Source organism: Barbus barbus (genome assembly GCF_936440315.1).
Source record: "Barbus barbus genome assembly, chromosome: 14".
NCBI lineage: Eukaryota > Metazoa > Chordata > Actinopteri > Cypriniformes > Cyprinidae > Barbus > Barbus barbus.
This window is the reverse complement of record NC_136742.1, coordinates 16,947,122-16,974,487: the sequence shown is the minus strand read 5'-3', so window position 1 is coordinate 16,974,487 and position 27,366 is coordinate 16,947,122. Positions and strand designations below refer to the sequence as shown.

At 37.6% G+C, this 27,366-nt stretch overlaps 1 protein-coding gene across 1 annotated transcript; it reads right to left on the bottom strand.

Moving 5' to 3' along the window:
- Positions 1–2,003: 2,003 nt before the first annotated feature.
- LOC306880030 (DBH-like monooxygenase protein 1 homolog) lies at positions 2,004–26,838 on the bottom strand. Its single transcript, XM_079433298.1, has 12 exons — positions 26,510–26,838; positions 25,098–25,244; positions 24,660–24,827; positions 24,126–24,209; positions 15,652–15,831; positions 15,469–15,571; positions 15,051–15,217; positions 13,994–14,185; positions 11,992–12,051; positions 6,711–6,853; positions 3,383–3,551; positions 2,004–3,202 (listed from the first exon to the last, which is right to left on the bottom strand). The coding sequence occupies exons 1-12, from the start codon at positions 26,777–26,779 to the stop codon at positions 3,041–3,043; spliced, it is 1,845 nt and encodes a 614-aa protein (XP_079289424.1). The 5' UTR covers positions 26,780–26,838; the 3' UTR covers positions 2,004–3,040.
- Positions 26,839–27,366: the final 528 nt, after the last annotated feature.

Below are 27,366 nucleotides of genomic sequence, written 5' to 3'. Positions count from 1 at the left end.
CTAAGCTGGAAACAGTAAACAAATAACAACTCTTACCGCTCTTGAAGAACATCTTGGGGCTGGTCGGAAAGAGTTAGGAATGAGAGACTGAGGGAAGGACACCGGTCTGTGGCATTCTCGAGCACACATTGGCACATTTTTGCCGTGTTGGTGTGTGTGAGAGTGAGAGAGCCTGGAGGCCTTAACAAGAGATGTTCCGTGCTGTACCAGGGACTCCCAGGCGGTAACAGTAGGCTTACAGTACCCCGCTGTAACACTGGATAAATCTACTGCGAGCCTTCAGAACAATCACATCCCTTCAGCTTCTACTTCACCATCTCAAATACAGTGGAGATCAAATTAGAGAACAATCTATAAATACTTGATTTTTTTCTGAAATATTGTTCATCTTCATCGCTCAAAATTTGAAGGAGTATCAGCTGTGAGTATACTGTACCACTCACTGTTCTACTAATGTTTGACAAAATTTACAAGGCATTTCAACAAAAACCTTTATTTTGTGGAAAACACAGTGATCAAAATTAACAGTAACCACTGTAGCACAGAAGATTAAAATTTTGGAGGGTTACAGCTGTCAGAAATTAGTAGGAAGTGTAGAGGCCCTTGCTTTGTATGACTTCAGCACATCTGCAGCCGCAGGGCATCACTAGTTTCTCACACAGCAGTGTGATCTTGGTCCACTCTTCTACTCTCTTCCACAGTTCAGTGACTGTAGTGGATTTCTTAGCCATAACTTTGCCGCCAATGATTTTCCAGAGAATTTCAGTTGGGTTTAGATCAGGACACTGGCCTGACCATTTCATTATTTCAATGTTTTCAGCTTCCAAGGAACTGCTTTACCCATTCTGCAGTGTGACAGGAGTATTGTCATGATAATTGCTGGCTGAATGGGAGATGCTTGCAGCGAAGGAACTGCATGTTGCTGAAGGATTCACCCTGCCATGAAGGTGTATAAGAGTCCAAACTCCTGCTGAAGAAAACATCTCCCAAAGCATGACAATTTCTCCTCCATCTTCACTGACTTCTTTATGCACTTGGGCTTCAGTCTTTCCCCAGTTTGATGATGAACATAATGTTTCCCATCAGACTCGAATAAGTCAAACTTGCTCTCATCACTAATGTGAACCTTGTACCAGTTCTCCTCTGTCCACACAACATCCTCCTCAGCAAAGGCTTGATCACTGCAGAGTGGGCTTTCAGTTCAAATTCTCTTAAACATGCTGAGACAGATCCTTACCCTGTTCATCGGTGAATTGGCAAGCAATTCCAGCTACAGTGTTGAACCAATTCCCCATTGAGAGTCTCCAAATTGCGCTGTCTTCTCATTTATTTGTCTTACGTAGACGACCAGCCTTATTGGGGAACTTGAATGAATTAGCGCCACTGTAAACCTGCTATATTCGAGAAATAACAGATTTAGAATGACAAACTTCTCTTGCTGTGGCTGAAAGGGTCATCCATTTGGCCTTCATCTAGACCACCTCCTGTTGCAGGATTTCTGTCACCTTACAATTTCAGTGAAAATTAGAGGAATGCTATAGGGTTTGTTATAATTAAGGAAATTTGCAACAGGTGCCAGATCAACACCAATAATTTGTAGGTATCTGTAAATGCTCTCTAATTTTGATCAGTTCTTTTTAAAATATTTCATTAAAGTTTATTATACTGTGCTACAGAATACAATTAATTTATGAAACATGCCCTTCTGCTCCTGTTAGGATAACTTCAAATAGGACTAAGCAATGACCCTGAAATTTAGGAAATTGTAGGTTGAGCCTGTGTAAGACATTCAACATTCGTAAAACCTTATCCTTTTCTATTATATGAAAGAATAATTTTCTTTTTCGGATTAACAAAACCTTACAAGCAAACAAGCAAGTAAACTAAATAAAAAAAAAACACAATAAATATGTTTACCTAACAAACATGTGTAATATAAAATGCCATTTCTCTTTTCATTAAAATCTCCAGCTACAAATACAGTAATAAGTCTCTAAATATTTACAAGAAATAAACATTTATTGCTTAAAAAGACATAGAAAGCATATAAAATGTGATGGTTTTGAAATATAATGCCAACATTCCTTTATGAAACACATTTAGCTTATAATGAGAGGAACACAGTTCGCAGAGCTCTGGACTGACTGCATTTGCATGTGTTAGATGATGACTTTTTAAAAGCATTTTTCACTTTTTTTTTTAACTTTTAATAAAACTACTAATGCGACTTAGAGGAATGTATTGAAAAATTTACACCACTTCTGAGGAAGCCTGCATGACAGTGCTCATGAAGAAGTTTTGACTGTCTTTGACCAGGGTGGTGATGGCGCAGTGGTTAAGACACATGCCTTTGGTGTGAGAGACCCGGGTTCGAATCCACTGTGAGACACCAATGTGTCCCTGAGCAAGACACTTAACCCCTAGTTGCTCCAGAGGCGTGTGACCTCTGACATATATAGCAATTGTAAGTCGCTTTGGATAAAAGCGTCAGCTAAATGGATAAATGTAAATGTAACACAACAGTGGAACTCATTGACTTTAAATGAATATACAAAAATAAACACCAATACACTTTTTCAAAATATCTCCTGTTCCACAGAAGAATGTCATACAGAACTGGAATGATATGAGAATGAGTTAATGATAACAAAATGTAAATTTTTGGGTGGACTATCCCTTTAACCCACAAGACATAATTTGTGGTGTACTGAAGTGTGACAGCCTATTTCAAACATTTGGTGAGATTATTAAGATGAACAACTATGGTGAGAAATTTGTTAGAGAGGCTGTCAAGACCGCAGTATCTGCTAACCAAGGATATTCCATGTGAAGCATGTATGATGCCTACATCCTACATGAATACAACACAGTTGTGATCAGTGTTAGTGATAAACTTGATTTAGGCTAAGTAAGAGTGTTATATACTCTATAGTATCTGTAAGATGTAAATTTTGAGCATCACTGTTTCTGGGAAACACTAGGCCTGATGGAAACCTGCTGTATGTATGTTTATGAGTGGGGGCTGAGATGACAGCAGACTTTAGAGGTGTAAGCAGGTCTGTAGTATGAGCAAAAGACATGCAGTGAGGAGCAGAGCGAGGGAGCATCCACATTGAATCTCTGAGACATTCCTACAGGCCACGACAGCAGCCGACATCTGCTCTGACTTCAGCTCTGGAGGAGAGATGATCACCCCTTGAATCTAATAGAGACAGAAAGAACAACTTGAATCAGCTTTCTGATGTGGAAAAGCTACATTAGAGTTCAAAAACTTGGGGTCAGTAAGAAGTCTGTCATGCTCACCAAGGATGCATTTATTCGCATATGCAAATATAGAAAATAAAAGAATATGGTAGACCCCTGTTTAATCAAAATCACTCACCGACCACTCATCCTGACCTATCTTGGAGCAACGAACGTTCATGGGGAGTTTGCGTACTATGTCGTTGAATGCTTTCCCTCTCTTCCTCGTCCACTTGTATTTGTCCATGGCCTCCGTGAAGGAGAGGTTGCTGTATTTCTTAGGACTCTTAATCACAAAGGGCCAAGTTCTTCAAAGAGCAAAAGAGATAGTTTGATACAGTACATTTAATTAATATCACAACCTTACTTGCAAGGTGATATAGATTTTGATAGTGTTTTCTATACTGGAGCTTTCAAGTTCAAAAATGATGCAAAGCCTGAGAATTACCATAAAATGTGTTTATATAGTTCTTATAAATTCAAAGACACTTTTGTCCATATTACACTCTTAAAAATAAGGGTGCTTTATGATGCCATAGAAGAACCTTTTTGTCTAAATGGTTCTATAAAGAACCTTTAACATCTGAGGAATATTTCTGTTTCAAAAAAGGTTCCTCAGATTATAAAAAGGTAAGAAAGAGATGGTTCTTTAAAGAACCTTTGACTGAATGGTTCTTTGTGGAACCAAACATGGTTCTTCTATGGCAGTGGTTCTATGGCATCTCTGTGAAGAACCTTTTAAGCACCTTTATTTTTAAGAGTGTACTCTTTGGATTTTGGAATTCAAATGATAGGAATGAACTTTTTTACGGAGACATCTTTCTTATTGGTTTGTTCATGAAAGAAGCGTTGTCTGATCATTTTAAATTGATCTTTAATGAATTGACTGATCTGTTAAAATAAATTAATAATGATTTATTCAGATTTTTAATGGACACTTCGAACCACTTTTATGATACTTTTCAGATGCTTCTGTATACTGGAAGCTTAAATTTCTATGCACAGTACAGGAAAATGGAAAACAGCTACCAGCACAAATTGCGTTTCATAGAAGAAAGTCACAGAGGTTATTCTCGGCTATACTGCGATTGTAAATAAAGGTAATAATAATTAATTTTCCTAGCTTTTCTACTACTTAGATAACAGACTTCATCTGTGAAATGAAATAAAAAATATAGATATAATTTTTAAATGTTTATTTGGTACCATTTACTGCATTCCTCACAACATATATGATGGTTTGAGTGTCATTAATTTCCTGACTGATCAAACATAAACCTGAGGCAATTATATCTGCTCAATGTGCTTTATATGCGTGTGAGTGTGTGTGGTGATCGAAAGACAGAGGGCGCTTGGGGCAGTGCTTTGAAACTAAATCTGTTTAGAGTTGCCAGATCTATCCCCTTATATTCCCCCTTATTCCAGCATCTGAGCACAATACTGCTCTGAGCCTCAGGGGGTCGAATAAACACACTACACCAGCAGGGCTCTTCAGATGTTCCTCATTTATAGACGTACACACACACCCACGTCCATCCAAAACACACATTCACCCGCTCACATGCGAAGTCACAAACAAACATGTGCAGACATAACACACCACATATCTCTCTTTCTCTATACAAAGCAGTGAAAGGAACCGGTGAGTCGCAGCTGCTTTGAGACATGAACCTCCATTAAAACTCATACGGTATATCTTTAGATTTATACTGTGGCTGCGATAACATCTCAAAGAGCTAATTCTGCTAGACAAAAAACTAGCCAAGATGTATTTATCTTTCTAGATGACTGTTGGAGAACCACCATGTATGAATGTGTTGCTAACATAATGGGTTATACAACAGTGGTGTTATAATGACCACAGATGTCATGTTTAGCACAACTAAAATTCCAGAAACATGCGAAAAGAGAGAAGACTTTGAGATTGATGGATTTATTTCGTTTAATTAACTCAAATTGCAAGAGGGATGAACAAGATTTGATCCCATGTGTCTGACGGCCTTGTGGCTTGTGGTTTCAGAGTGTCTTTCTTGTTTAGCTCTCTTGAATGAGACAAACACATTTTAAAATGACCATTCCAGATGTTGATGTGGGTCGGACAAACAATTTGTACTTTCTGATGGGAGCAAGATGGCACATCTTCTTTTAAAGGTCTTGTGCTGACATGACAACCAGAACATTTGGATAATTGAAAACATTTATCCTCATTTGATCATCCAGTGAGCAATCAATCAATCGCTGTTAAGCTATTTATGGGTCTATGATAGTGACGCCGGTCTTATGTGAACTAGGCTGTCATTGGAAGGTCTCCCATTTCACAGTATTGTCTCAAGTTGGTTTCATTTAAGTGAACTTTTCATACTTGTACTTTCTTTCCATTGTTTTACTTCTCCCATTGTTTCTGTTTTCCTTTATTTCATAACCTACTGTATGCCCCACAGTTCTCTTTTTTTATATATCTGTAGCTTTCTGCTTATTACTGTACCTCCTTTTGTCATTTCAGATTTAATTTTAAAGGAGCTGTAAGTGATGTTAGCTGTTCTGGAAGACTGGAACTTAGACTAAAGATCGGAGTATCCAGCTTAACCTAAGAGCAGTACAAAAATGTACAAAAACAGTCCGATATGCTGCTTAATATTGCAAACTGTATTTGTTATAATATTTTAATTTTTCATCATAATCTTAAACTCGTTTGCAGCACAAATAGCTTAATGGTTTACTAGACTCAAAAATCGAGCCATGTGTGTGTTGTGATGATGACGAAATTCACATCACACATATTGTAAGCATACCCTAGTGTACGTGTAAAAACATAAGTATACTTGGGGCTTTCCAATGGAAGGCAGAGGCTTTCAAAGTAGTTTCAAAATATTCCATGTGCGTGCTAGAAAAAGTTTCATCTTTGTACAGTGTCTGCTTTATTTCTCTCCAGAAGTTATGTCCAATAAAATTGCCTTTTTACACATTTAACCTAAAGTTGTGGAGATATCTTAACTCTCTCCCACAATCGCTCAAATCTGTTGTTGTTGCTGTCTCCATTAGTTTGTTGTTGTCATTCCATCTCATCTGTTTCTTTTATTAAACTGTGAAACAATAGCCTGGGAAAGTGTTGCCACCTTGTGGACCAACCAATTAGTTAAAAAAGGCACATGTGTGAGTCGTTTTATTTGCTAAACAAAACAAAAAAAGTCAAATTTTTGCAGTTTACAGAGTCTCAGGCACAGAGACATATCTGATATTTCAGGATGCTAAATACAGTCATTGGGATATTTTTTGACTGACGTTGCATTAAATCACTTACAGCACCTTTAACATGAACATAATACAAAATTGGGTATATACAGGGATGTTCATAATAACAATGAAGTCATACTACAGCACCATGTGCATATTCATCATTATGAGGCTAATATGTGTATTTGCCACTAACAAAGAAACCTTTCACTGAAGTGGTTTCTCAGACTTACGTAACAGGCTCCTGGATCTCTTTGACCCCAATGAATTTAAGCTGGCCGGTGATTTCTGGTAAACTTTCACACCTTGCTAGGTTGACCCTGGGGTAGTACAGCAGATATGACAAACACATCTCATCCCGTGTACTAAGACCTCCCTGAAGAAAAAAAAAATCCACATTACTAGGGTCAAGATCTTGAAATACTACACTGACATAATGCATCTGAATCACTGTTACAGCCAGAGGCCTGTGACAAATTATGCCCAGTTCTGAGCAAAGCTGAACTGACATGCACAGAGCAGCAAATATATCTTGATCTCTCTAATATGAATCCAAAACACCAGCGATTTGGCCCTGATGTTTATGGATTGTGGACAGTCTACAGAGAAAAAGCAGCTCAGTTTGGCCTATCAGGAGTGCAGCTCCTGGCTGCATGTGTATTGGAAAACGTCAGCAGCTGGATCTGTCTCCAGAGACCTGCAGCTGTTTGCAGAGATATTGTTTAGCCAAAAGAGCATGCAGTCTTTCACAGACCGGCTAGAAAAAAAAAAACGAGATTCAAAGGCATTTTTCTAATAGAGCTGTTCAGCTTTTTAGTCCTAAAATGTGGAAAAGGATTTGCATTGTTGTGCAGTGGGTTCCTTCTGAATAGTTTTTAGAATGTTTAATTTATATAAATAATTTTAGTTTTTTATTTGTAAATGTTTTTGTTGCTAGCAAGTTGATACAGTACATTTGGACTATAATGGGTGAGTGGTCAAGCATGTAAAGTGCCATCCTTATGGTAATTCTTATTAGCAACTTACATTTTTAAAAGACATAACAGGTTAACTATTCATATTTAAGCTAATTTAAACCCGTAAGACCTTCGTTCATCTTCAGAACACAAATTAACATATTTTTGATGGAATCTGAGAGCTCTCTGACCCTCCATAGACAGCAGTGATATTACCACGATTAATGCACAGAAATGTAGCAAGGACATCTGTAAAATATTCCATGTGACATCAAGGGTTCAACTGTAATTTTACGAATCTACGAGAATGCTTTTTGTGTGCAAAGAAAACAATAATAACAATTTATTCAGCAATTCTTCTCCCCGAGTTATCTTCTTCCGCCATTTTGGAGAGTACCCCAGAATGTAATCAACATAATCAGCGTTGTTTACGTTCAGCATGCGCGAAGGTCTTATGGGTTTGGAACAACATGAGGGTGAGTAATTAATCACAGAATTTAAATTTTTTTTGGGTGAACTAATCCTTTAATATATTATTTATGTTCAACAGAAGAAAGTAGGTCAGCCACACAGGTTTGGAATGACATTAAAGGGCACATATTATGCAAAATTTACTTTTACATGTTGTTTGAACATAAATGTGTGTTGACAGTGTGTGTCCACCCTTAATAATAAACATCCACCCGCTCCTTTTTTTAATCCCCATAAATTGTAAGCAGTGTCTCAAAACAATTTTTAACATACTTGTGTGTATTTGACAGTTTAAGCGCAATAATATATTAAAGACATAAACTTAGTTTTGTACTCGCATGTCATGTGACAGCCGCTTTCTGTGAGTGTTTCGGATGTGTGCTATCAGAAAACCGTATATCAGAAGTTTAAACTGGAATGGCTTTAAAACACATGATTTATGTGTAGAAATTGACCGATATATCCATTTACCGATATTTTCCCTGATATTTAAGCATTTTACCATAATCTGATATCGGTTTTGTAATATCGGATTCACCGATAAACGCCGCCGTCTTGTGGTTGTTTTGAGAATTGTGCGCACAATCGCCATTGCAGCGCGTCTGAGGGTAGACGAGACAACGGCGTGCAGGTACTTGATTTGCTGTAGTTAGTAAACTTTATTTAACATAACAGCAATTAATGCACAAATTAGATGTATTACATAAATGCCTGATATGCAGTTTATGCAGCTTGGCTCTAAGAAATAGAGACGAACTCACAGAGTCACGTAAAATAATCCGTCAAGTCCTCTGCTAATAAAGACATAACTTTGCATGAATGAAATAATACAGCCATGAATGAGCACATGTTGAAAATAAAAGCGCTGAATTTAATTCTCTCTCTGTTGTATATGCTCATCATTAGTCTTGTGAAGCCATTTTCATACTGCTGTTCACTCAGCGGTTGATGCTCAGGAATTGCTCCTGCACGGCCACCGCATGTAACTTTTAACAAGATTCACTTGTTTGAAACATGCTAAATTATATTAACATTTACTATATTTACCATCATCTCTATCAAAATTATTTATTATCTCCGCAAGCGATCGCAGTTTGAGTATAGTTCTGTGTAACGTTAAATGCATAGATAAACTGCGCTGTCAGCAGGCATTTCTTAATCTAGAATGACAAAAACATTTTAATAATTCTGATATAACATACCAGTTGAGAAATGCTATAAAATACGATGTTTTGTTTGTTATAGCCTATTTCAATATTCCAGAGAATATTATTCAGTGAATTAACACTATCCAGTGAATTATTCTTCACTCTTTAGCCTATTAAATAGCTTATAAACCTACTAAAACTGTAGTTTAAAATGAAGTTGATATGACTCCTGTCCTTTATTTTCTCCATTTGAAAACCTTAGACATTCTTTTGCTTATTGTTATTATCAGTGTTGCTGATGATGCTTATTATAAATAAAATGTTTTTATTGTTGTAATATGAAGATTAAATTTAACATGAAAGACTGTTCATTTTCAACCTTTTTTTGTTTTGTTGGAAAAACCAAAGTGAAGTATGGACTTACTTCACTCGGTTATTATTTACTTTATAACAGTAAATAAATATCGGTTCTGCATATTGGTTATCGGGCACATAAACATGCAAATAATTGATATCGGTATCAGTTATAAAAAAAAATATATCGGTCGATCACTATATGTGTGATAGAAATGATAATCAAAACCAAACAGATGTTTTTTGAAAGAGTTATCTGAAGTAAGAGGTGTAAAGGCACAGCCCTATTCTGGAAAAAGGGGAGGGGAGCAGCAGCTTTTTTGCATTTAAAGATACTTCTACGAAAACAGCCTATTTCTGCTTCCACTCAAAATAGGCATTATAAATGATCTGTGGGGTATTTTGAGCTGAAAATACACCCACAGATTCTAGGGACTCCTGAGACTTATATTACATCTTGCAGAAAGGGGCATTAAAGGGGTCATCGGATGCAAAATTCACTTTACAAGTTGTTTGAAAATAAATATGTGCTGGAAGCATGTGTACACATCCATCCTATAATGATAAACTTCAACCCAGTGGGTTTAAAAAAATCCCCTTTCTCAAATCAGGCTGCTCCCACGATAGTTGATTGACAAGACCGTCTTACCTTAGACCCGCCCTGAGTGAGCTCTCATCAGTCCACCATTGTGCAGGGGAAGACAAGATGTCTCCGATTAAGCGATTGAGGCGTTTTGTTGTTGGATGTAATAATGAATATAGCAGCCGTCATTTACTCCCGACATCTGAGCCGCTGAAGACGCAGAGGATTAATATTACTTTCGTATTGAAAGGAATGCGATGAGCCCCGATCTGCCTAAATGCATCTATGTTCACGCGAATCATTCGTGATCCAGCTTCATCTACTCCTTGCCCAGAAAAATTTTAATTTCATAGATGTGATTTCCTGCATTCTGGTGCATTTTAGGCCACCCATGTCCCTTGCTTATACCAATAAAATAACTCAAACCAGTCAATACCAATGGTCTAAAAAGACAATATTATTTGAACTGCCATGTAAAAATCAACAGTTTCACAGGTAATGATAATGAACAAGTTGCATGTTTATTATGCTCCGTGTCCAGATAGAAAAAGTGCAAACGCATAACGATAAATTATTATAGGAAATACAACAATCTAGTTCTTTAATCAATCCCCAGCTGTAGACTACATATCTTTAAAGTTCACTGTAGACAAATTGGATAATGGATAACAGTCTGTGTTGATACTAGAGAAAGAGAGAAGGCTCTCAAAGAAAGGGTGGGACAACATTCTTGAAGAACACCAAGTATGAGAAGAAAAATTATTTTAACATTTTAACTGGTATGAAACACAGTAATCCAGCTCAGAACTTCGAAACAAAAAAAGCAAAGCAAACATACAGTTACATTCCTATTGAGATCACTATTTTAATGGCAAATGTGTGTGAAACGTGGTGTGTGACTGTGAGTGAGAGAGAGAGACTGAGTGAGTAAGAGAATGACAGCATAAAAATGAATACGCTATATTCACTCAAAATTGTGGCAACAGATTACAAGCAATATTATTAAATACATTTAACAAATTAGAATTGAGTAATAATTAATCTAATCAATTCCTTAAAGGTTAACCATTTAAAATGAGTAAAATTTACAAAAAATGTTTTTAAACAAAAATATCTGAATGAAGAATTCTTTCTTTTTTTTATTTACATTAATGCTACTCGACGTTGCCGGCGCTGCCATACTGCACTCGCACTCCTCTGAGGTAAATGTCCCACGCAGCAGGTGCACTGCTCTAATCTTGGTACTACGGGCGATATTTTCAGAGCCCCCAATCCATAAAATTCGAGGACGATGATTGGCAAAATATAAACTTTTTTGCGTAGCAACAGGGGAACCATTGGCTTAAATTCCAGCACTGTAGGGCTGAGCGAACTGGAGCCCAGGGAAGACAGCCTATTGGCTACTACTACACCAACATGAAGTGAATGCAAATATCATTCTGGAGAGTTCTAAACACATTCTAAAGTAAAACCATTAATAGCATGTCATTAACACAGATCATTTTTCAAAATGAGAGATTATTAAAAACTTCTTATTATTAAATAAAAAAATAAATAAAAATAAAAAACTGGCAGGGAGGTCGGCGCCCCAGCGCCCTCTATGGGCGAGCCGCTGTTGGACCCTAAACTTATCAACTTGTGGAAAATGGGCATCCGATGACCCCTTTAAGTATGAGCAAATCAAGACAGAATTTAGATTTTTGGGTGAACTAAGTTGGTGAATGAAATGAGAAAGTTAAAAAATTATATTATTCTATTCCCTTTATAAATTCCCAAAGGAAGTTATATGAAATTAGCCCCTAGAATGGCCTACAAATTAGACATCATGACTGAACAGCTCTATTATGTTTGACTAAGCTTGCTGTTAACCAGGATTTATATCACAAATAACTCTATAATTGGTGTAATTCACAAGAAAACCTATCCAAACTATATGACACAAATCTATGTAATTGTTGTTAGTAAAAGCATACTAAGCAGGCTTTAGAAGCCTTAATCTTACCCAGGTCATGTTCATTCTGCCTTTAGTGTTGTATCTACATTCAGTGATTAGAGAATCCCCCTGGTGACAGAAAAACATGTTGGTTAACACACAGATATTTAAACCAATAACACAAAAACATTTTCTTATCAATTATGCTCACTGTTGGGTGCTTGCCAAACAGAATAGGCCATTGAAACTCATTTGAGTATAAACTGTTAAAACCTGGCTGATTGTTATCACAGAACAGGATAACAAGTCACAACTCACACATGAGTCACCTCTCGCCTGTGGGCACTTTTAAACACACATCAGTCCTGCAGATGCACAGTGTGTACTCTTTACATGTTGAATTTATTACACCACTCTTAGGTAATACAAAGTGCTTGGCTATGGCTGAGACACTGAAGCAGATAATGATAATTGCTCTATTCTTTACTGCTAAAACACTACCAATCCCTCAGCTATAACCTCGGAGCCCTGAAAACAATCTAAAGACTTTAGTCAGAGTTAACAGCATATTTAATTTGACCCAAACAAGACTGTGAGGGATAAAAGTCCTCACATCTAAATTTAATAACCCATGTTTTCTGGAGTTCTTACAAGGTCTGGAAATTTGTGAGCACAGACTTTATTGTTTAACCACTTTTGACACCCAGGTACACACCACTCTGACATATTGAACAGACTGTACTTATTGTCCCTCAGACAGCCACACCTTTTGACCATTTGATTTTCCCATTACTTTTCCAAGCCTAGAATTCACCATTTTCTAATTCCCTGCTATTTCTAGGTTTTCCTTAAATTGGTAATGTAAACTGTGAGGTTCACTGTATCTGATGATTAAAGGGGTCATATGATGCAATTTCAAGTTTTCCTTTCTCTTTGGAGTGTTACAAGCTGTTCGTGCGTAGATGAGATCCCTAAAGTTGCAAAGACTGAAGTCTCAAACCCAAAGAGATATTCTTTATAAAAGTTAAGACTTGTCCACACCCCCTAAAATGGCTCATTTAAACACGCCCCCACATATCTACGTCACAATGTGGAAATATTTGCGTAATGCCACCAAAATGTTCACGCAAAGAAAGAAGGCGTGGTTTCAGTAACCTCAGTATGTTGATGCAGCCATGTCAGGGAGACACTGTGTGTTGCTATGCAATAGCAAAAGCACTTTATTTGGCCTTCCGATAGTAGATGCAATTAGGAATCATTGGTTAAGATTTGTTTACAACACAACAGCACAACCCAAATGTTCGAATTTGTGTAACGCATTTTATGGACCTAGGAGAGTACAAGGCTGGCTATGCACGAAGGCTATTTCTAAAAAAAAAAGAGTCAATTCCGACTTTGCTGTGACAATCTGGCGCTTCTGAATAAGCGACTGTAAATATGTTTTGTTATTAGTTCATGTATTTGCTATTGACTGTTCAAATGTGGAGTTTTGCGCATAATGCGTTGTGTGTGTGTGTGTGTGTGTGAGGGGAACAGGGTCACACCACAGCGGAGTGCACGGCCCGTCAGAAATCGTCTTGACCGTGGCTTGTGTGCTGCAAATACATATGAGCATCACCACTGTGTCTGTCACACGACTCTGTTCCCCTTTCAGGCTTGAACTGATAAAACTAACTTGAAAGCTGAAGCTTGCGATTATGGTAAGGGGCGTTACATTTACGATGCGTGCTTGAGGTGTTCACGAATCACAATGAATTGGGTCAGTTGGCCAATCAGAGCAGACTGCACTTGTTGGAAGGAGGGGCTTTGTAGAAAACAACGCGCTTGAGAGAGGAGGGACATAGAGGAACTATAATAATGTACAGTATTTGAAAAATTATGTTTTTTTTTGAACATTAAAGGATCTCCACATATTCTGTTATTCATATATATTCATTATTTTGTGTATTCTCACCAAATACACAAAATAATGATCTTTAAAATAGCATCATATGACCCCTTTAATGCAACATCAATTTCACCCTCAGATGGAGCAATGATGATTATGAAACTGAAATGGACTCTGACTGACAGGCAGGATGGTCCTCTCCTGGCTGAGTGGCTGGAACTCCTGGAAGTTGAAATCAAACTGATCGTCTGAGGCTAGTGGCTGGAGCTCGACCTGCTGGCGGAAATGTCTGGCTCTTATAGCCCGTCCTGCCAGGTGAGCATGGAGTAGAACTGCAAACACATGAATTCCACTGGGCATCTCGCTGTCTAATGACTTACAGGAAGAGAGACACATGTTATACTTCTTTTTTAATCTGGATTTTGAGAAACTTGCACTAGGATTCAAATGTTAGGAATTACCAAGATATTTTTTTAAATGTTTTTGAAGACAATAATTGCTTGTAATTTGATTTAAATAGTAATTAAAAAAACAAACAATTAAAATATTTATATTTTTATACACTACCATGCACATACTGCTTTTATACACTACCAATTAATACCTTTATTCAGTAAGTATGCATTAAATTGATCAAAAGTAACAGTAATGAAATTTCTAATGAAACAAAAGATTTCCATTTCAAATAAATGGTGGTCATCAAAAATCCTGAAAAAATATATCATCATTTCCTCTGAAATATTAAAGAGCACAAGTGTTTTAAACATTGATAATAATAAGAAATGTCACTTCAGCAGCAAATCAGCCAATTAGAATGATTTCTGAAAAATCATGTGACACTGAAAACTGGAGTAATGGCTGCTGAAAATTCAGCTTTGCCATTATAGGAATCAATGCTATTTTAAATATATTAAAGACGTTTTATTATTTTAAATTGTAATAATATTAAACAATGATACTATATTACTTTATTTTGATCAAACAGATACAGTCTTGGTGAGCATAAAAGACTTGTATAGCAGAGTTTATTTATATAAATAGTCATTTGTAATAATATGTAATTAACTGTAATGTAATGCATCCTGAGTATTGATTTCTTTCTAAAGCACTCTTTCATAGTGATTACAAATGTTTCAATAGTAGTGTAGGTCTCAAATATGATTTTATAAAGTGTAAATGGAGTTTAACCACAATAATTCTTTTTTTGTGTGTGTGTGTGTGTGTGTGTGCGCTGTCCCACCTCTTGGAGACACTCCTGTGTGCAGTGTCCTTCTGTAGTATAATCCTGCATGCCTGGGGGTAGCATGTGGTAGAGACTGACCCACACTCCTGTCTCGATGACGCCAGCATCATAGTGCCTCAGGCTGGGGCTGTAGTACAAACGCAGTCCTGAACTGTCTACTATCCCTGTGGTGAAACCAAAACTCTGAGAAGCTCAGACTCAAACCTTACAGAAAAGCTCATTATTTATTAGCTGAAAATCACTGTTATATTCCACGGAGACTATACTGATTACTTAATAGATACTCACAGATACATAAAATACACTATCAAAAAGACACAGGAAATAACTGTAAGGTTCTTTAGTTGTGCCTTATGTCACTTAGGGCAGCAAGGTTTTAAACTGTTGAAGTGTATCTTGACATACTGTACAGTACCTCTTTGTAAAGATGGGTTATCGAAGTGAATCTCCATTTGTACATAGACTGGGTCTATTGAGGTTCCTATAGACATTCCAACATGAGGAGGGTAGGTGAAGCCCTGCAAGGGATAAAAATAATTTATATTCAATATCTGAAACTTTTTATTATTAGAATGAATATGAATTTATGAAATACCACCTCTCCCCCAATAGCCCAAGCAAACAGGACGGTTTCACAGGTGAAGAAGGAGTCTGGCATATTTGGATGGTAGCATTCATGTCCTCTGCTGATCTCGCTCTTGTTCAGATCACTGTCACACTGATAGAGCAGAATGTGATGAACCAGATTCTCATGACCCTTCTGAATCTTTGGCTCTATCTGAAAACAACAACAAACAGAGTGGAATATGAATAGCTGTGTTGTGCGCTCTCAGAATTGAATTGAGACTGCCTTTAGTATTCCAAATTCTACTTCTGAATTAGAACAAAGATAGCATGCAGAATTGTTAGAATTTGAATTTAAAGAATTGAAATGGTATTAAAATCAAATAGGTAAAATAGTAAAACTGCTCAAATCTCATTGAGCAGTAGAGAAACCCTTATAATGAAGGACTAATCGATTATGTATTTATTTATTATTATTATTAGTATTATAGAATTATAGTATCAGTATTATTATTGTAGCAGTTCATTTATAGCTATAGACTGAATCTGAAAATTATATCATAAATGTCAATAAATATGTCACACAATGTGGTAAACATTTTGTGTTGCTGTTTGTTAAAATTATCTCTTTTTATGGCTATATTAATATATGGCAAAATTTTGTTACAAGTGTTAAACTTGTAATATGCATATCAGAGAATGAACAGACATAATTCATCCAAATTGTTTATATTTGCTCACAAAATTCAGTAAATTGTCTTCTGGTTACACCAATTCAAATTCTAGCTCAACAACAAATTATTACATAAAATCTGAATTTAAACTAACCCTGATTAATATTTAGTTAATGTACACAAGCATTCAAAATTTGGCGTTTGTAAGTAAAAAGGTGTTAGTGTGAATTATTATTATTACAATTAAAAATATTTGTTTTCTATTTGTATTCTGTTTTAATTTGTTTTCCTGTGATGGCAAAACTTTCTTTTTATTAGTAATTTATTTTCAGAATTAATAAAGATTAATAATAATATAATAATAATATAATAATAATAGATTAATAATAAAGATAATTTCTTAAAATAAACCCTACTAACAACAAACTTTTGAACAGTAGTGCAGATATAATATAGTGAAAGTATTGCACAAATTTAGCAAATCTGAGAAGTTATTTTCTTTAATCCAAAACAGGAACACTTTCCACTACACTGTTCCAAGATTTGATAAAGGGATCAGCCATACAGATTTGATAAAAGTAGGTTATCTTTTTAAACCACTCTATTTTGATCCTCTACAAGAAAACTCTCTCTCTCTCTCTCTCTCTCTCTCTCTCTCTGTGTGTGTGTGTGTGGATTGTTGAGCTTGGATATCTCTGTAATAGGAAGTGGGGGATTTTAGTATTATTTTTTCTCCTCACAGTGGGCTTCTTCTGTCGGAACTGGAATTCTAAATAAAAGCATATCCAACAGAGTGAACTGTGTCCTTCTCTTCCAGGGGTCTCTGCCTGAAGCAGTTGGACCCAGGGCCAAATAGTGGCTGAATAAATATTCAAACATTCCTTTATTTCCCTTCCACTTCCTCTTTTTTACCCATTGGGAGCCATTTTGTTTTGAATCCCCAAAATCTAATGAACATGTAGATTGTGTAGTAGCATTCTGTTGTTTCTAACCAATAACAACATGTCTGATCCATTCATATAAATCTATCACAGATTCAGATCTTACATCCTTATAATACTACTGTTGTCATTATACTATAATACATCAAACTGTACGATTTTACACACAAGGCTGTATCAATGTCACTCAAATGGATGCTTTAAAAGATGCAACAACATTTTCAGAATCAGAATCAGAATGAGCTTTATTGGCCAAGTATGTTTACACATACAAGGAATTTGTTGTAGTGACAGAAGCTCCACAGCGCAACAGAAAGACAGCAACAGGACAGGACACAGATAATAAAAGAATAATATACAAATATCCAAATAGGCAATGTACAAAGCAGCAAAAACACAATATATAATATAGACAACTACTTATGTACAGGTCAAGTATGTGCGAATTTGAAATGAGAAAATTAAAAATAAAATAAGTGAGTGTGGTGAATGGATAATGTATTATAGTTGTGTGTTCCACGTTTATTGTTGAGTGTTCATGAGATGGATTGCCTGAGGGAAGATTGCCTGAGGGAAAGGATTGCCTTTCTGTGTCTGGTCGTTCTGGTGCTTAGAGCTCTGTAGCGTTGAGCAGACGGCAACAGTTCAAAGAGGGAGTGTGCTGGATGTGAGGGGTCCAGAGTGATTTTACCAGCCCTTTTGCTCACTCTGGATAAGTACAGTTCTTGGAGAGTGGGGAGGGTTGGACCAATGATTCGCTCAGCAGTCCGGACTACTCTCCGTAGTCTTCTGAGGTCAGATTTGGTAGCTGAGCTGAACCAGACAGTTATTGAAGTGCAGAGGATGGATTCAATGATGGCGGAGTAGAACTGTTTCAGTACGTCCTGTGGCAGGTTGAACTTCCTCAGCTGGCGAAGAAAGTACAACCTTTGCTGGGCCTTCCTGACAATGGAGTCTATGTGAATGTCCCACTTCAGGTCCTGGGAGATGGTGGTGCCCAGGAATCTGAATGACTCCACTGCAGTCACAGTGCTGTTCATGATGGTGAGTGGGGGGAGAGCAGGGGGGTTTCTCCTGAAGTCCACAATCATCGCCACAGTTTTGAGCGTGTTAAGCTTCAGGTTGTTAAGACTGCACCAGACAACCAGCTCCTTAACCTTCTGTCTGTAAGCAGACTCGTCACCGTCCTGGATGAGGCCGATCAGTGTGGTGTCGTCTGCAAACTTCAGGAGCTTGACAGAGGGATCTTTAGATGTGCAGTCGTTGGTATAGAGGGAGAAGACCAGTGGGGAGAGTGCGCAGCCCTGAGGAGCTCCAGTGCTGATGGTACGAGTGCTGGATGTGAATTTACCAAGCTTTACTAACTGCTGTCTGTCAGTCAGGAAGCTGTTGATCCACTGACAGACGGAGGTGGGGACGGAGAGCTGGGTTAGTTTATTCTGAAGGGTTTCTGTGATGATGATGTTAAAAGCGGAGCTGAAGTCTACAAACAGGATCCTCACATAAGTCCCTGGTCTGTCCAGATGCTTCAGGATGAAGTGCAGTCCCATGTTGACTGCATCATCCACAGACCTGTTTGCACTATAGGCAAACTGCAGGGGGTTTCAGTCCACTCCAGGGACCAGTGATGTCCTTCAGATAAGCCAAAACCAGTCTTTCAAATGATTTCATGGCTACAGACGTTAGGGCCACAGGTCTGTAGTCATTAAGTCCAGTAATTTTGGGTTTCTTTGGGACGGGGATGATGGTGGAGTGTTTGAAGCATGATGGGACTTCACACAGCTCCAGTGATCTGTTGAAGATCTGTGTGAAGATGGCGGGCAGCTGGTCAGCACAGATTTTCAGACAGGCTGGTGACACACCGTCTGGGCCTGGTTCTTTCCTTCTTTTGTTCTTCCTGAAGACCTGGCACACATCTTCTTCGCTGGTTTGAATTGTAAGTGTGGGGGCGAGGAGGGTTGCTGGAGGTGTTAATGGTTGTGTGGAGAGGTGTTTAGGGTGGGTGTGGGGTGATTTTTCAAAACGACAATAAAACTTGTTCAAGTCGTCTGCCAGGTGTTGATTCTCCACAGTGCTGGGGGATGGTGACTTGTAACTGGTGATATCCTTCATTCCTTTCCACACTGAAGCAGGATCACTGGAAGATCATTTTTTCCTTAGCTTGTCAGAATAATTCCTCTTTGCCACTCTGATCTCATTTTCCAGTGTGTATTTGGCCTGTTTGTACAATACATTATCCCCTTTTCTGTAAGCATCTTCTTTGGCCTGACGGAGCTGTCTGAGTTTTGCAGTGAACCATGGTTTGTCGTTGTTGTAGATTAGATGAGTCCTGTTAGGAATGCACATATCCTCACAGAAACTGATATAAGATGTTACAGTCTCTGGGAGCTCGTCCAGATCGATGGCAGCGGTTTCAAAAATCAGTGAGAGAGAAACAGGCTTGTAGATCCCGCTCTGTTTCATTAGTCCATCTTTTATCAGATCTTAATACAGGCTTTGCAGATTTAAGTTTCTGCCTGTAGGTCGGTATAAGATGAACTAAACAGTGATCAGAGAGTCCTAAAGCTGCTTGTGGAACCGAGTGATATGCGTCCTTTATTGTTGTGTAACAGTGATCCAATATATTACTGTCTCTGGTGGGACATGTGATGTGCTGTCTGTATTTTGGCAGTTCACGGGAGAGGGCTTTATTAAAGTCTCCGAGAATGATTAAAACAGAGTCCGGGTGTTGTTGCTCACTCTCTGTGATCAGATCAGCGAGTTTATGTAAAGCTGTGCTCACATGCGCTTGCGGTGGAATGTAAACACTCACGAGAATTAACGAACAGAACTCCCGCGGCGAATAGAGCGGCTTGCAGTTAATGAAGAGCGTTTCTAGATCTAACCAGCACATCTTCTTTAACACAGTTACATCTGTACACCACCTCTCATTGATGTAAAAGCACGTCCCGCCGCCGCGCGATTTCCCCGTTGATTTCACGTCCCGATCTGCTCTGATCAGCCGGTAATTAGGCAGATGAATCGCGCTGTCCGGTATGTCGCAATTTAGCCAGGTTTCTGTGAAACACAGGGCAGCAGAGTTAGAAAAATCCTTGTTTGTCCGGGAGAGCAGAAGGAGTTCATCCGTTTTGTTGGGTAGAGAGCAGAGATTCGCCAGATGGATGCTAGGCAACGCCGGTCGAAATCCGTGCTGTCAAAGCTTCACGAGCGCACTGGCTCGCCTCCCCCGTCTGCGCCTCCATAGCGTTTGACCAGAGCTACGGTTCCGCCAACTACAATGTCCAGCAAAACGTCCGAAAAATCTAAATCCGGTAAAAGATTTTGTGGTGTGTTCTGCCGAATGTTCAACAGGTCATCCCTGGTAAAACTGATCATATTTGAAAAATAAAAAACAGGAAAAACAAACAAAAACAGTACAAACACTGGAGAGCAATGCACAATAGCTGCATCAGCTGCGCCATCTTGGTTTTATTTTGTGCGTTTTGTCACTGAGAAGTCACTAACATTGCTCGCAATCATTCAGAAATGTTGCACTGGGGTATTCTAATAAATTGCTCATCACAGAGCCCAGAAAATGAGCTGGATGACAAACATTTGTGACAATCACCACAAGCACAAGCCTTATTTACTGTAAGTATATGTGTGTGCGTATTTGCACGAGCAGATTTACCCGTTTATTCTTAGTAATAGTAATAATAATAATAATAATAATAATAATTCATTACATTTATATAGCGCTTTTCTGCTTTTCTAAGCACTCAAAGCGCTCTACATTGTGAGGGGTGGTGTCTCCTCGTCCACCACCAGTGTGCAGCATCCACCTGGATGATGCGACGGCAGCCATAGTGCGCCAGAACGCCCAATAATCATCTGTAAATATGCAATCATAGTAAATCATCTGCAATATGCCAAAGCAAATAAAGTACACTGAATAAAAAAAGATTATGATTATTAGAGCACATTTACAAGCCTTTATACTTCAAAATTTCAAGCTTAATTCAATGTGTTCTTTGTAATTGTGAAATTTACTATCAATTTCTGAGTGGAAATTGCTTTAAAGTAAATCCTATACCTTTTTTTTTTCAGTGTACATTTTATTTTGGATCTTAGTAGCACTATACTGTATAAAGTACACCCAGACAGCCTCTTCTGGCTTCACTAGCATGAGGTTTTTGACTGAATAAGGACAGTGACAATATGGCCTGAATAGAGACAGTGAGAGCACAGTGTCTGGAAAATCTGCTCCTGTTTGACAGTTCACCATCTGCTCCATGAAACTGAGAGGGAATAGAGCAGTCATCCAGACACTGCTGTGGTTATGGGGCAGCTGTTGGCATCTGACAAACACAGCCTGGAGCTTTCCGAATACCAGGCTACTTTATGTAGAGAGGACAGGAAAAGAGGGCGAAGAGGGGTCACAATAATTATTCACTAGCTGGTTTCAACTGATTTGTGTTCAGTTGATGTTAATGAACGGTTGAATGGAGGCGAAATGTAATATCTAACTCAAACATGATCCATTTAAATGTACCCAAGCAATATTTAGGCCACGATTAAAGTGCATCTAGTGAATGTCAGAATGTGTCAGTGTGCACTTGTCTGTACGTTTCATCATCTTGTGAAACACAGACTACACACAATTATTATGCTATTTGCTGCAGAGTCTTTGTATCCGGCGCATTACATACTGAACACTGCAGCAAACTAAATGGGTTACATTCATAATGTGAGCTGCTCACTTCTGCATGTGCAGCGCTTATGTTTTCGTTAAAAATGTGGAGCTGTAGCCATAGTGATGAAGTCATGTAGATGAATGCATGCCTGTCTTTCCACAGCTGAATTTTACATGGGCACGAACTGGTGACTACAACAATTAAATTAAATTAAAGGTTAGTGCATCTGAAAAATTAGCCTGAAAGGATGATGCTTAATTGTATTATTTTATCATATGATTAAAGTACCTATTCTGCCTCTAATTAAGAAAACTTGAAAAGCTTAGTTACTGGAAGACTCTTTCATCTGGGTCTGAGAGTATAATTTAAAAAAACATGTCTGATGTACAAATAGCAGCTGCAAAAGACAATAATAAGCAGGTGAGACAAAAAAAAGAAGCTGAGGGAGGGAGAGAGACAGAAAGAGATCTAAACCGATGCAGGTGACAAGATACTGTAGTGAAGTAAAAACAACCATATGAGGTAAAACATACTATGTTTTGAAATACAATCATATACGAGGAATCTAATTTATGTTTTAAACATATTTAGAAAATATAGCATCCAACATAAGCATCCAAAAAATGGTGACGCTATTTTTTCAGTAACATGAAATACATGCTTAAACCAAAACTGTGTTCAGCTTTCACACTGACACCAATTTAATCTGTAAAGATCCCAGATTTGGATCCTGTAAGAAACTATAGTCTGCCTCGACCCAGATTCCACTCCACAATATATGTTTGATCATGCTAATTTCCCAAAATGGCTTAATTATTATAGAGAAGGAGGAAGTCAACAGTTATGTTGTTTGTAGACCATTTGGGATGTTCACATCCTGGGCAAATGGTCACCAATTGTAGAATTGGAGCAGATGTGGGTCACCGAGAACTACCTCAGACAAAGGGGTGTCAGAACTTAATTAACATACAGACTACAGCTGTTACAACAGGAGCAACTTCATTTACATGAAGGGTAGTAAACTGAAAATGTATAAAAGGTTTGAACTTAGGATGTTCTGGGTTCACTGCAACTCCGTTGAACCCAAGGTACTACATGTACTTTGTCCCTGCTATGCTGCAATAAACATCTTCATCAAAATCTTCAACGTCCTCTTTGCTTTTTCTTACAATCCTCTCTATCTTACATTGTACAGTTTTTTCATTTTATTTTCATGAATCAGTAAACGGTAAAACAGTAAACCCATAAACGGTCATCTCTCTCTCATACGTGGTGTTGGAAAAATCTGATTCATTCTAGTGAATTATAAACAGCCCTTTCTTATATGATGCTGTAACAGCTTGGTTGCAAATGAATTTGAGAGATTGGATCTAAGCACAGCAATTTAGTTGTATATACACAAATTCCAAAACTGGAAACAGGAACAGAACAGAACAACCAGGTTACACGCAAAGACAACTGACAGTGAACAGAAGAAAACACAGGGCTTATACTTAATAATGAAACACACCAATCAAACAGGTGCAGACACTAATCAAATCAATGAGTAACTACGATAAACTATTGGCAGGAAAGTAGGAACAAAGGAAACTATGTCCAAAAACATACATATACAGAACATACTTGTTGTTCACAGTGGTCCTCTTTCACATATTATTCAAGGAAATCTGTTTATTTCCAAATTCACAAAAATGATTCACCAATTTGAGTTGTTGTGCTAGGTTTCTGATATAGTTATGTTATTGTTATTGTCCCAGGAAATATACAGTATATATATTTGAGTGTAGCTTTTTAAAAACAGAAGCTTGACTGAAGTTTAACTGCTTCATACTATGATTATCTTGTAGCTTGGCAAGCTACAGTCAGTAGCTGCCCCAAAACTGTGGTATTATCTAGACTTTCTTGGCATTTACATTTTATGAAGATCGTATCAGTTAATTAAAGACTGACAGGAATCTGTTTGAAACAGCAGATAGGGGAAAATGCTCAAGCTTTATGAAAGCCCATAAATGTAAGTACAGAAGAAGTGAACTGAAATAGTAGAAGGTACTTCAAAACACTTTAATTGGCAATATGTAAGCCTGTAATGCACGCATCTCTGGAATAATAGTCACTGTATATCTTCTCTAAAACATGACTTGAATTATTTTAAATGTTTTAAAACATTAGGATTTGTTTATGATGGGCATTCTTGGAAATTTAAAGAGTTTTATTACTCACTCTGATTATATGATGTTTCTTCTTCAGCTCTGGAAATGGAAAGATCTGACACCAGTATGTTGTATCCTTATGAGGTACAGGAACCTACAATATTTGAACATGTTAACAAATTTATAGATAAAAGATTTGCATCAGTCACAAAACAGTTAAATTTAGCAGTTAGATGGCAACAAGCCGAAGTATTCCATTGTGGACTGAAGAGCATGGATGTTTTATTAATCCCATTTCCTGTTTTTTCCCTATTCAATGCTGAGCATTTGTTATGTGGTTGTAAATATGTACACTCTTATAAAATCTGTTTTTTGGCAGTATCCCACAAGCATAAAAGGGGCCTTGTTTTCATTCAAAAGACCCAATCAGGAAGTAAAAGGGTCTGTATTTAAAAAGGATTCATATGTAACCACAAGGACCTTGATTCCTAAACATGCAAAAATAGATGAAACAGTAGGTATAACACTGCCTAGGGCTAAACCGTTCTCTGTCACTGCTAGCTCATCAAATGATCCAGCAGTCTGCTGAATGCACTTTCCTCACCTCCTCGTTTTGAAGGTCAAAGAAAGCTGTTCCTGCTGGGATGCTGGAGCTGGTTCCAGGGTTGAGTAATCGCAGACTCTTTCTGCCTCTGTTCGTCCCATGGTAGACTGGTCCTGACACTCCCACGTCCTCCGCATGGAACGCCCAGATCACTCTCACTGTACTGCCCTGGGCATTGACAAATTATGGGTAATTGTAGACTTAAGTGCAAGAGTCTTTCTATACAAGTAATAATTTGACAACATTTTGGGGAAGTGAGTTTATTTAACTCCTTAACAAAACACTGTACTATTATTTCCCCTGAACAAAAGGCAATGTTCTAAAAATTACAACCAAGAGTTCAAAAAATGGCTCCAAAAAACTGGTTACAGACACTGCCCCTGATGGTTCTTTCAAACTTATGGAGCCAGATGTAATAATGCATGCAGTCAAACCTACCGTAATGACTTTGTCATTGTCATCACAGGTCTGGAGGTTTCTGCTGAAAGCCAGGACGGTATGTGTGTCATTCTCTCTGCCGTACAGCAGCTGGTAGCTCTGCAGCGCATCTTTATGGACCTTTCTGTTTGAGTCGGTATAGTAGTCCTGAGCAGAGTGAGGAGGAACGAAGTTAATCCATCTCAGGTTTGAGTATGAATCAGAAAAGAAGCTATTTTTAAGGAGTGCTGGGATCATGTGAGTAAATGCATGTGCGTGTGGACACATTTGATAACCTTTGCACAAAATGTTTGGTTAGCTGCACTGGCAATTATCCTATTTGTTTCCAATACATTCAGACACCATTATGAATATGTTTTGTAACAAAAGACGTCGTGACTCATGCTTACAAAACTAAAACAGAAATGTATTGATATAGATGAGCCTTCATTACACAATGCTGATGAATGAAGTACTGTATTGAAATCTAATCATAAACTTCTATTGTATACATCAGCTGGATGGAGATTATATTGTGCAGAGAATATAAAACAGTGTGGATGTATTGAAATATTTCACTGCTCGCATTTGAAACAGTATTGTTTATGTGAATACTCTGAATAAAATCCAGGTCACAACAGGGCATCTGATTTTAGTCAGGTCAGTGGGTCAGTGGATGATCTCATTGCAGTAGATTTCAGGACACAAAAAGCTATCGCTGCAGATTTAAATGTTCGAAAGTGGTCTTGGAGAGTGGATATATAAATATAATTTTATAATAAACTCTATGAACACTGCATATATAAGATTCCCGTTTACAGTAAAAAATGATGGAAGTCAACTAAAAATGACAAATTATAACAATAATAAATATAGTTTTTGCGACCACTACCATGTTCCAGTAATATACAATACACAGAATGTGCATTTTATTTCTGCTTTATTGACACCCATAAAATAATAATAATAATAATTACATTGATAATTACTAATATTTATGCAAAGTTGTTTTGTGATCCAAAAGTAGCGCAAATTATTTTTCATGTTTCATGTATTTTCTGATAAATGCACAGTGGCATTATGGGATAGTAAAAATAAATATTATTTTTAATTTATTCATTCAGTTATTTATTCTTACAATTATTGTTATATACTTAAATAGATGGAAGAAAGGATTATCTAAAACAGATTATCCATAACAAAGATTGACCAAAACAGATCCATTCCAAACATTTTTGTTTGAAAAAAAACAAAAAAACTCAAAAGACTTAATTGTATTACTTAAAACAGAAATAATAATAATCAATCCAGCCAGACATTTACAGAGATCAAATGCAGCAGACTGATTTTAAATTATGAGTCAGTGTCCTCTAACTGTATAATCAGCATTGAATGTGAGATGCATTCAAACCCAAAGGTGCGTGCACACTTACCAGCAGATATGGACTTCCGTTGAGCACACCACCTATCACGATATCAGACGAGGACATCGCACCGGTCGGTGACAAACCGAATCCTATATATCCTCTCGTTTCCACTTCTACTTCAAAAGTTATCGTGGACTCGTCAAATCCCCACTTAATGTTATATCTCCCATCCGCTTCTAGTGCAGCTGAATGAACGAATCGTGTCCCCTGTGAGCATGCCGAGCAGAAGAGTGAAGTTAAGAAAACTAAAGCGCAAAGAGGCTGATTTTCAGACATATCGAGCTTAATCGCAAACAACACCGACTGCACTCAAGGACGCTTTTTATCCATAGAGCAGTTTATGAAAATATGCAACTTCCGAGGGCAAGAGTGTTTGTTTGCTTTGGTGCATTGGAGGCGAATGATCCTTTCAAGCGCTGGCAGCCTCCCACCGCTGAACTGTTGGAACTTGAGTGATTTTCCTTTGATGTGGAAAGACATGTAGAGCTGAACACCGTTACATGTAAGCTACAAAATCTGTGTAATGTATCGTATTTCAACTACAAGGTGAAGAACCAGTTGGATGTTTGGTGACCCACTTTAATTAAAGCAATTAGTAACCTAATTAATGTCTTCATAAGTAAGTGAAAATTTAGCCTTAAGCTTATCTACTGTATAGAATGCAAAAAGAATTCTTAAAATGAGTAGGATGTCAGCATGTGTAGTGTTTATAGTATGAGAACAATCCCTGGATGGGGGTATCCAAGATCCAAGGGGGCCTTAACAAGCATTAAATAAGCCAAAAACAATGAAATATCAGGATGTTTATTTTAATTCACTTTTTAATTCCCTTAACTGTTTTTGTTGTCGTTGAAGGATACCTG